The sequence below is a fragment of the Trichoplusia ni genome, chromosome 13 (genome assembly GCF_003590095.1).
Source record: "Trichoplusia ni isolate ovarian cell line Hi5 chromosome 13, tn1, whole genome shotgun sequence".
Taxonomy (NCBI): Eukaryota; Metazoa; Arthropoda; class Insecta; order Lepidoptera; family Noctuidae; genus Trichoplusia; species Trichoplusia ni.
Genome location: NC_039490.1, coordinates 7,629,615 through 7,640,758, shown reverse-complemented (window position 1 = coordinate 7,640,758; position 11,144 = coordinate 7,629,615). Strand labels below are relative to the sequence as shown.

General features: G+C 41.1%; 1 protein-coding gene across 1 annotated transcript in view; it reads right to left on the bottom strand.

Annotated features, from left to right (window-relative positions):
- Nucleotides 1–266: 266 nt before the first annotated feature.
- LOC113500002 (myotubularin-related protein 8) overlaps nt 267–11,144 on the bottom strand; it is a gene marked incomplete at its 3' end in the record, with an annotated part of 65,270 nt that continues 54,392 nt past the window's right edge. The window contains 14 exon segments of the mRNA XM_026880645.1: nt 267–384; nt 2,380–2,516; nt 2,992–3,118; nt 3,851–3,979; nt 4,554–4,660; nt 5,482–5,625; nt 6,114–6,270; nt 6,858–6,933; nt 7,295–7,427; nt 7,987–8,074; nt 8,589–8,761; nt 9,157–9,314; nt 9,763–9,925; nt 10,348–10,464. Coding sequence (XP_026736446.1) covers nt 267–384; nt 2,380–2,516; nt 2,992–3,118; nt 3,851–3,979; nt 4,554–4,660; nt 5,482–5,625; nt 6,114–6,270; nt 6,858–6,933; nt 7,295–7,427; nt 7,987–8,074; nt 8,589–8,761; nt 9,157–9,314; nt 9,763–9,925; nt 10,348–10,464 — 1,827 coding nt within the window.

The window sequence follows — 11,144 nt, the reverse complement described above, 5'->3', positions numbered from 1 at the left end:
ATCATTCATTTAAACTAGGCTTTATGAGTATCACAAATTGGGGAGCACGTTAATACCCACCCTTCGTGGTTACCTAAAGGCTCGCTACGAGCGAAGAAACAGCGCAGCAAAGTCCTCAGCAACATATCCGTTTATAATGTAATCAATAATGGAAAACTAAAGCGACTACGAAGACCGAGACCAGCAGGCAGAAGCTATCGAGGCCGGACCTAGGATAGCTTGAGAAAAGGGAAAGGGAGAAGGCAAAAGAAAAGAATTGAACATACCTCTGTAATAAGCGGAATATTGTTTGGTTTTGAGGGAGCGCTCGTCACCTCCTTGAGTGGATGGTCATGGTTCGCGCACTCCAGTTCACTGAGAGTGCCGCCAGACTCATACAGCAACCTAGAAATATAGTTCACTTAGCCTCTTTCATAAGCCTAGTTTATCTTTGGATGGGAAATCATCAAATTACTCCTTCCGCTGTGGGTTGGCTACAATTACGTCGGAGTGGTGCTGACTTGCAGTGAACGTGGCACTTTCATTGTAAAAATTGGATATGGCAGTCGCCAGAGGGCAACCGAAGCCCGGATGCCCAATAGGCAGAACCTAACGGTACGCGTACACCGAATCCCTCATCGGCCGAAGAATGCTCGGGCGTCATCGGCCAAACTCGGCCGATCAAATCAAACCTAAGTAAATGGAAGAGAGCGCATACACTGCTACTACCGACGTCGTCCGATGACGCCCGAAAACGGACGATCAACTGACGAGTCCGAACATGCTTGGATTTTTTGTCAGTTTTACCAGCTTGTTCACAGTTCTTTACAGTTCAGACTTCATAAGTTCCACCGACAACGGCCGTTATCGTCTGCAGTGTATTCAGTTGACCGTCCGAGTAGTTCTGTCCGCCATCGGCCGACAAAATCGGTTTTAGTGTACGCGTACCGTAAGGCCGAAATCGGTTGAGATCATATTTCTATGGAGCTGGAGGATTTTAAACACTGCTATCGGTACCTACAATTTATGTCGGAGGCAGAATCAGATTTATTAACATGTCATATTTGTTTCAGCAGTTCATTCGAAACCAACTAGACGTCATTGTGGCCTGACACCAAATTTAATGTTTCAGTTTATGGCGTAGTTCTAACCTGAGAATAGTATTTTCATTTTGTACAATTGAAGCTTTTAGCCACAAATCTTTGTAATTTAATACGCAAAGACGCTACAATGTACAAGTTTAAGGTCTAGGTTAGCGAACTCGGCAGCTTAGTAGGTAAGGCGAGTGCCGTGTTTAGACAGGACTCGCAAGTTCAAAGGCTGTTTAAAGGTCACAGCTCATTAGAGCCACCTAGGCCCCCACACCCTGCTCTGCCTCTGAGGCGTCCACTCGTTGTCGACAGGTGGTCGACGGGTCGACGCCGCGTTATGACCAATAAACGTCACGCGGTCAATCTGTGGTATAGTTACAAGCACGGATCTTGAGCGCTGACCTTTACCTGCGCAGTAGTGATTTGTTGGGACCCTTTTGCGGTATGAAGAGAGGCGCGGGGCGTACTTAAGTGCAGTGATTGTCCGGCAGCGCATCATGTCATAGCCGTCACTCGTGATTGCTTGCTGCAGTTGCATGCACCTCAAGACGACGAGTACGCACAATTGATTGGCGTTTTATTTTACGATGCGCAAAGTGATCCCCACTCTACCGCCGAGCGCTCAAGATCCGTGCCGGGAACTAGAATACACAGTCACGCAAGGCAAACATGCGAGCAACGAGTTGTCACTTAGGGATCCGCCTAACGTCCGCGCGTGGATGGCTTACGATTGAGGCGATCTGGTGACGGAGTTCATGTAATGAGCGCATACCCAGAACATTAACCGCACAAGGCGACGCTGTGCGACGTGGATGGCGGGTGGCTCTAGTGAGCTGTGACCTTTAAGGTTAACAATTCTCACATTGTATTATTTGAAATTGAAACCGTCTCTCTGTATTTACGAAACTTGCATGTTTGTGTGGAATCACAAGGAACTTCTCACATAAGAAAGTAATGTGAGTTCTAGCACCCGGCGTGATCCCCATAAGCTTGCTTGTGTCCAAGATTAACCAAATATAGTAAAAGTTGTATCTGTTTGTGTATACGAGTTTTTGACAAAATACCTAGTGACTTTAAAATGAATGGTTGTCAATCAATAATTTCTATAGTGTTAAGGATTTCTTTGATTACAAATGATTATATAATGACAATATTTGCATGCTTACTGTTAAGAAAAACATGTATGCTCATCATGATTTCTCTGTATCATCCTTTTATAACATGTTTTAAGCAAATAGACATATTTTATTCTATTCTAAATACTTATTTATACTTTTATTTATACTTTTATTCTATTATAAATACTCACTTGTTATCAATCTGCAGTGCTTCAGTCTTGGTTTCAATCTCGACGGAGTTAACATTACCATTCTGATAGTTGACCACGGTGTCGTTGCCCTTCTCTGACCGTTTCCCAGACAGGAGATTCTTGAATGTCGTTATCCTCTAAAAAAGCAAATATGAACAAATGAGGTTACTTAATGCAAGGGAGTGAGTTTGGACAAAGTAAAATAATGAAAAGACAGCTCTAAGGTAACGGCTTAAGGATGATTTTTCTAGAATAGTACGGGATTTGCATTAGTAATTTCGCATATTTGATGATGTTGCAATACGGTGCCAACGGGACGAGACTCGTTAGTGTAGTGATTTTTAAACAACAATTTCGAGGTCTATAATCCTTTATTTTAATGAACAAAATTCTCGTGTCACGGTATGAAAATGAACTCATCCGAAACGGCTTACCCAATTTTAATGAAATTTTGTGTGCATACTGGGTAGGTCTGACAATCGGACGTCTATTTTTCATCTCCCCAAGTGTTTTTTTTTGTATTTCTTCTTCTGTACTACGACAAAACGTTGTTTGCTGGGCCAGTCCATTACACATAGGTGGAACGATAGTAAGTTAGTATGCAGCCAGTACCTTGGCGAGGTAGTTGACGTGGTGTTGCAGCGCGGAGCAGTGGTCGACGGCGGCGGGCAGCAGGTCTGACAGCGGCTCGCGCGGGTGCACGCCGCTCTCGTGGCGGCAGTACATGCCGCGCCAGAACCTGGGACACGCACACGTCACACACGGACACACCTACTGGCGTGACGGGCCTGTCGGTCTAGTGGTTAGTGACCCTGACTGCTATACCGGAGGTCGTGGGTTCGATTCTCACCCAAGACAAATATTTGTGTGATGAGCACGAGCATTTGTTCTATGTCTGGGTGTCATTTATCTATATTAGGTATGTAGTAGTATATAAGTATGTTTATCAGTTGTCTAGTTCTCACGATACAAGCTCTGCTTAGTTTGAGACCAGATGGCGTTGTGTGAAAGTTGTTAAAAAAAAGTGCTTTACAATAATAATTATACATTTATCTATCTGACGACCTCTGTGGTCGAGTGGCGTACGCACCGGTTTCAAAGTGTCGCTAAGGAGGACCGGAGGTCCCGGGTTCGATCCCCGGTCGGGTCAATGTAAAAATTCACATTTCAATATTGTCTCTGGGCTGGGTCTTTGTTGTACCTTCGTTGTATCTGAATTCCATAACACAAGTGCTTTTGCAACTTACTTTGGGTTCAGAACAATGTATGTGTATATATTGTCCGCATTTATTTATTTATTTATTTAATAACCCAACAAGGAAGGACGAGTAAGGACCTCGTGGCTAAGCTGTAACTGCATATGTAAATCGATCACAGGTTAAGCTACGCTTGACGCGGTTGGTCCGCGGAGGACCATCCTTGTCATAACGAGTTCCTCGGAACAGCTATTGTTGTGTGAAAGAATACGCACCTGATACTCTGAGCACTAAGGTCCGGCTTCAAGACGTCAGGATGTGCCTTAGGGTTGTAGAGAGGATTCTTGTACTCATTTAGATGGCTCGCCATATAACCCCATAAGGAAAATGTGCGTTCGGACAATCTGTAAACATAAAACAGAAAATAATAACACAACAAATTAGATGCGTGTCCACCCAGCGACAGAAGTTTTTTTTTAAATATATTTTTTCCATAATCGATTTCGACACTAAGGAATTCACTTGTTGTGTCACGGGGAGTTTTACCAATATCAACTACTTTTTGTAATTTAGAAAAAGGAAAAAATACCGTGTGTCGGTTTTTTTTTATCTAACTGAAGGACTTAATTGGTTGCTTTTGAAATTTAAATACATAATAACTTTTATTAGAAATTTGTAAATACCTCTTAATATTTATACTGTTTAAATATTAAGAACAGTATTAATAGAGACGTGAAAAAACGTTGATTAATTACGTTATTGAATTATGCCTTTCAATCCTGTACTATGAAACAAATGTGCATGCGAATTGAACGTTTGTGGACACGGAATAAATTCCTTAATGCGGGAAACGTTTAAAAAAAGCAACTATGATAGCAATAGCTGACGTGCTTTTGCATAACTTTTGCACAAGGGTGATGTATTTACATATAAATTGATTTGATGGACATTGAGTTCTAGTGAATCTGTTTTGCATACCGTAGATCGCGCCTATCCTTCTCACAGTTGCCTATGAACGTGCCATATTGACAAGCGTGCGCGTGATCGTGGAGCGTCAACAGAAAACGTTCGTTGAACTGGAACGCCTGAAAGTAATTATTATAATTAAATATTTTTGATCTGCTTGTTGATATGAGGCAGGACTCGATAAAAGCACCTATTACCTTACAAATACGATACCAATTTCGCTGGCTGAGTGTACAAATATTTCTATATCAAAAATGATCCCACGGGAACATAAAATATTATCTCTCTCATGACTGATTTATTTTGGATATACATATATATACATATAGTATTTATACCTATGTATGTATGCATATATATATCTATATATTAAAATATATTTTTAGTTATGTGTAGTATATATTAGTGTTAATTGATTTATTAGTTTAATTGAGCCACACACCATGACTGCCAATATTGACGACTTCTCCTTTCGCGGGTCTGCTGGCAGAGATTTCTTAAGAAATAAGCAGTACCCTTGTACATCATTTATATTTATGTTATGTTACTTTTAAGACCTCTTGTGTGTGTACATAAATTATTAAATAAATAAAAAAAAAATAGGGATAAAAACTGTGCTAATCTTGGGTATAAACTAAATAATAACACCAGTTTTTATACGCCCTACTGCTAGGCCAAAGGCCATATCCCGTATAGGAAAAGTTTTGAGCACTATTCACCACGCTAGCTCACTGCAGGCGATTTTAGATTCCAATATTTAGAACCCAAATTTCCTCACAATGTTTTCTATCACCTTTGCAGTGGTGTCTTAGATAAATCAAGAAAGATCTTATAACTTTGCAATAGTCACATTGGTACTTTGCCTGCGTTGGGATCGAACCTGCGTCTCGTGCCACCACGACACCTTACTATTTTACCTTGTTCTAGCTTCAGTTGTTACCTCTGGTTTTTGTCGCAGCAGTTGCCACGTGCAATCCAGTAGCTGCGTGAAGACAGGCGACCTCTCGCGGCCGTCGCACGCGATGTGCCCGCAACGAGCAGTGAACTTGTGACCGAACGATAGCCAGTCCTTTTCAATCAATGCCTGGTAATAAAAAAAACAACCTTGTATATTGAAATTAGAAAAACTAGTTGCCTGAATGCTGCCTTCTGACTACCCATATCGACTGTTACTAATATACAAATGACATCCGAAAAATGCATGTCTTGTATGGAGAAAAACCTTATTTTTTTCACGTTATCATGCACTCACTTTCTAGTTTGTATCTTTGTGAATCGTTCCGGTTGGATTTTTGCAACTAAATTTTGAGGCACTTCCCGCTAAGCTAGCAGGCTGAAATTAAATTTTCAGGTTAGCTTCAAACCTGATGACAATGCAATTTACAACTATACAAACGGCTGGAGCGACTGATAAAATTTTAATGGAGTACATTTAAAAACGTGGGTATTTAGATTTTTTAAATCTATTAATTTCTTACTCTGGTTTATTACCATTTATTAAATTTCAACTATCAATTTATCATGAGATACAGCCTGGTGCGTCTATTATTCTATAAGAAAGGCCCAATTTACCTGGTAGCCGTTAATGGTCCGGTAGTGTGGTTCGAGACAGAGCGCGGCCAGCGAGCAGACCTGCGCGGTGCGGTCCCAGCCGTCGCTGCAGTGCACGCACACGCTCACGCCGCTCTCCAGCGCGCTCGCGATCCACCACGACGTGTCTAGAATGGACCTGGTAATGACAACGAAGGCTTAGGCCCGATTTTTCAATCATCAGTTATCCGAGGTAAGGTAAGGCGTTGTGTGAAAGTTGTGGAATATTATATTATATCTGAGCAACAAATATGGCCCTTTGACATGTTTTGCTGTACAAAACCTGTCAAAACATCACACATATTCGTCGAATAAAAGTTATCCGGCGATTGAAAAATCAGCCCTAAAATGTATAGGATAATTTCATTTCTGATAAGGCACGATCGAGGCGGTGTCTCTATTCATATTCCAATTCATTCAACATGCAACGAAATGACAAAATGGCGGCAAGAAGGGTTGTTTCGGGATGGCGCTCGCAAAAGTGTAAAATGTATAGGAAGATTCTATTTTGATATTTCTAAACCGTTCAGATTCATTATAATTTATAGTCAAAGTCACATAAGTCAACGAAAAGTATCGCCCGATTGCTATATCATTTGATTTGCATAAAAAAGTAAAAATATTCGTCACATTAAAGTTTGGAATTCAAAGTAAAAAAAAAGTTGATCAATATCCAGGCATTTTTTGATCCGTTTACAGGGTAGCTTAGGACAAACCTTAACTTACTTAATATGTTTGAGCCAACCGGAAGATTCCAATCCGTTCAGGAATGACGACATTGTAGGAGTATTCTGTTCACAAGCTGAAAAATACATTCAACACATGTTATATACAATAATTATTTATTATATAAACATAAGATTACATCAACAGCTGGGCACAGGCGTCGTCCCGTATTAGGAACGTTTTGGCACAGTTTGACAAGTAGGTAACTGCGGGTTGACGATTTTAGATTCCACTATTTGGAGTCGAGGTATCCTCAGTACGGCAATTGTCAACGTTTGGGCCGCCATGTTGTGAACAATTTCATTCCTTCATTTTTGTCAAAATTCGAACTTTATAATAGTTTATTCAAATAAAAATATTATGAACCCCTGAAAATTTGTTTACATTCTTTATCTCGTCTCGTTGGCCTTACTATAGTTGAAATATTGTTCACTTACTCTCTACGAGCTTCTGCAGACTCTTCCTCATGACGTGAATGTTCCCGATGCCCATGAACTGGAACTTGATGTTCTCATAGAAGGCTTCGTTCTCGTAACCCTTGCCAGCTGCGCGGTTCACCATGGCATTGATCTAAGAAACATATTCATATCAGATTAATTGCACTGAATAATCTACCTACTCGACATATAAAAGGGTTTGTTATGAAGTAACAGCTTGATTTTGTAAACGTTGGAACGTCGGGGTCACCGGTGACCGACAGACATTATAATATATAATTCATTGCCATTTGTTAGTCAATGACCACTATTTTCTATGGAAATGGCATTAAAAAACAATCTATACAAAAATTACATCAACTGAGACACATCGACAGAGTGTTTTGAGGTATTTATACTAAGTTCCATGTCTTACAGATTCAACCCCACGCTTAATGTATAAACTTTTTCTGTACCCTATATGTGATTGAAGTACGGGGAATCCTCATGGACACCCACTCCCTCGGGGGAGGAAATGGGTAGTGTCAGACTTTTACTGATAAACCTGAATCGCGTCATACGCGTTTTTGTGTCGGTGTATGGCAATGCGTTGCAAACCTTCATACACCGACCGCGGGAAGTATATCTATCCTGGTAGACCCCTATTTCTCCTAGAGCCACCTATTCCTACAACACTAGATACTGGTGTTTACCCTTGGCCTGGTGTCCACCACATACATGTAGCCGCAGTTCGGGTTCGCCCGCCTGATCAGATCGAGCATCTGTTCATCCTCCATACATCTGTACACAAAGCGATCGAGTTAAGATTATGAGGGTAGAAAAATAATGGAAACATCTACCACCTCTCTAAGAGGTGGTATCTCTCTTCTAGTTGTAAAATAAAATATTTGAAGGAGAGCCCTAGGACATGGCCAATCAATTTCCATAATACATCAATAGAAACAGGTAAGAAAGGTTTCAAGCATTGTCATAGATCAATTCACTACTCTCTTCTCCAACCAGCTCTGCATCTGCAACGTATCCAAAGAGTTCTCCACTTTTGCCGAGGCTGAGTCGAAGGACAACGAAGAACGAAAAGCAGAAGACGTTCCATAAGTATACATTTGTACTTGTTATCAAAACGTACTTTAAGCTGTGAAGTATTTAAACAAATTACTCATTGATTCCAAGGATCTATTATCGGTCAGAGGATTTAATGTTTTTTTTTATCTAGCCCAACGTGTCCTACTGCTGGGCAAAGGGCTAGCCCAAATCCTTCCACGATTCTCTGTTCTGGGCTTCATGGCAATGTTACCTTGCGGAAAAGCCGCTGAGAGGCTGACTGCAGCGGGCGATGGCAGCCTTGTTGTGATGCAGGTACGCGAGGACTGGCAGACGCCCGCGCGACCTGAAGCTTGCACTACCCAGGAGTACGGCCGTCGACGCGCGCGCAGGAACGTACACCTCACTGGGGTATGTGTCGCATAGCTGGAAAATCAATGAAATTAAATGAAATCATTTATTCTGCAAATAGGATATTTCATCACTTTTACATGCCTTTCTTCTGACTTTCCTGACTACAGTGAGGGGAAATGTCGAAACAAACTTTGGGGTCGCAGTCTCTACAAACAATTTAAAAACTGTGAATTAAGTGTATCAGAATATTTGTTAGGAGTCCAGAAAAATAATAAATGCATAATATTTGCCAGAAAATTGATTTTTAGACAGCCGAACTTAGCCACTTACAATAAGGTATACCACAAGTTTTATAAGTTACAAGTAGATATAATAATGAGATCAAAACGAGATCGCAATGTTAAATAAATAAATAGTCGTCAAAAGATATTTTTTCAATGAAGTTACGAAATCACAGTTTTCCTTACCTCGTAATCTTTGTTAGCAGTACACAGGACCCATTGGTCATTGGGCACGTTCATCCTCTGGTACTCCGTCTGTATATCGAAGAAATTCCAACCTGCTGACTTTGGCAGGTCGTCCGGCGTCGACTTGTAGAAGAAGCAGTAAAGTTCATCTATGTGAACTGAAATTTAAAAGAAGTAGTTTCAATATAACACTGCGCGGATAGCCGAGTGGTTGAGGTCAGTGAGCGCGACGTGTCGCGGGTTCGATCCCCGCGTAGAAGTAGCATTTGTGTGTGTGATCCAAGAATGCTTGTCCTGAGTCTCAGTCTTTTTGCATGTGACTTGAATGATTATGAAATTGAATTCCGTAATGCGGGAGTTGTTTTCTGTTTTTTTTTTAATGGAAAATTTTCTACTGCTTCTTAGTAGAGAGCCTACTCAGCCGCGTGAGTATTCGCGCTCTTTCTCGCTTCAGTGAGTGACTCCTCCGAGTGAGGGAGAGATAAATTTGGTGCAAATAGTAGTGATCAAGCTTATTAACAGTTTATAAGAGAACTACCAAGCCAGCTTGAAATAATTAAAACCTACCGGCTAATGAATACCGTACCATGTTTCATGTTCACTTACCTGGTTGACTAAGTCTTAGTAATATTTGATGCATCTCGTGGCAATCTCTCTCGCGGGGAATCACGAAGAAGACCGACTGGAATGTTTTGGTCCGGACCAACAGCGGTGAACCGGTTGTTGTGATCGGCAACCGTTCCACTGAGGATATGTGCATTAGGAGTATCTGGTGGAAATTAGCTTTCGTTAAAGGCTTGACAACTAGAACAGTACGGGAGTCGTCATAGACAGTAGGGATGATGACGATGACGTCGCCGACCCCTCCGCCGCTCACGGCGCAAACGCGGCGCTACGCAGCGAGATGCGCGACCGCTGACGTCAGTTTGACTCGCGATCCGGCCGCGTCTGCTCATGATTAAGAACTCCGGTTGGGTCCAAATAAGCCCGTAAGTATCCCGATGATGCCCGGAACCGTTGCATTATTTAATAATAGAACAAATAGAACATACTTTTACTTAAGGTGTAATGAAATAAACAGCTGCAGGGCAGCTTAATTTTGTATTGATGTAATTATAAAGCGTTGAGTCATTGGTCAAGTTAAAGGCCTACGCAAATAGTTTAAATATAGCTTTATGATTAAATTCATACCCATGTCTCCTTCCTCATTTCATGGTCGACGAAAATGAGATGCGTGGTCGCAAAATACAGCGTGCCCTTCGAGGGGTTCCGCAAGTTATACTTGTCCAGAAGCTGCACATTCTCCAACTGAAACAAAAAAATGAAACAAGTCAATGATAACAGTCAACTGAGAAGAAGGTATTCGCCAAAAACTGTTCTGAAATCGTACCCAGCTTTCTTAAGGGCAGAACAATTGCAGCTGTAATCAAGTGATGAGCTGGTCAGTCAGTTTGTTGGTCAAAGGGCTAACAATCAATCAAAGCGCTTAATTGGCAGGAAGTGAAGTGATTCATTGATATTTGTGTTAAGCAATCCATCAAAAGCAACATGACGTTTTTGTAATTGGCTTGCCATAATTTAGAGCTCAAAAATACTACCAAGTATATTCAAAGAAAACCCCTAAGGCCTAATAACTCGTTGACCGATCCAGTATTACACCTTAGAGACATTATTTATGTTTGTCACTAAAAATTGGGCCATTCAACACAATTTCGGTGAACATACACGACAAAGTTTATTTGCAAACTGACGCAGGGTAAGAGTTCTATTTAAATAAAAACCTTTTTGTGTATATAAAGCACGATAAAAGGGTTTCTATTTTTACAGCTGTACCGGCCAGCCAATTAGGGGGATATGTTCACGCGCTGTCCCCATTAAAGAAAGTATAAAATTTATTGGATACTTGTTCACCCGAGGCGTAACAACAGACTGAGTGAAATGAAGGTTTTCTTATTTATTTTGGAAGTTGTTGAACAAATCGCCCTTGA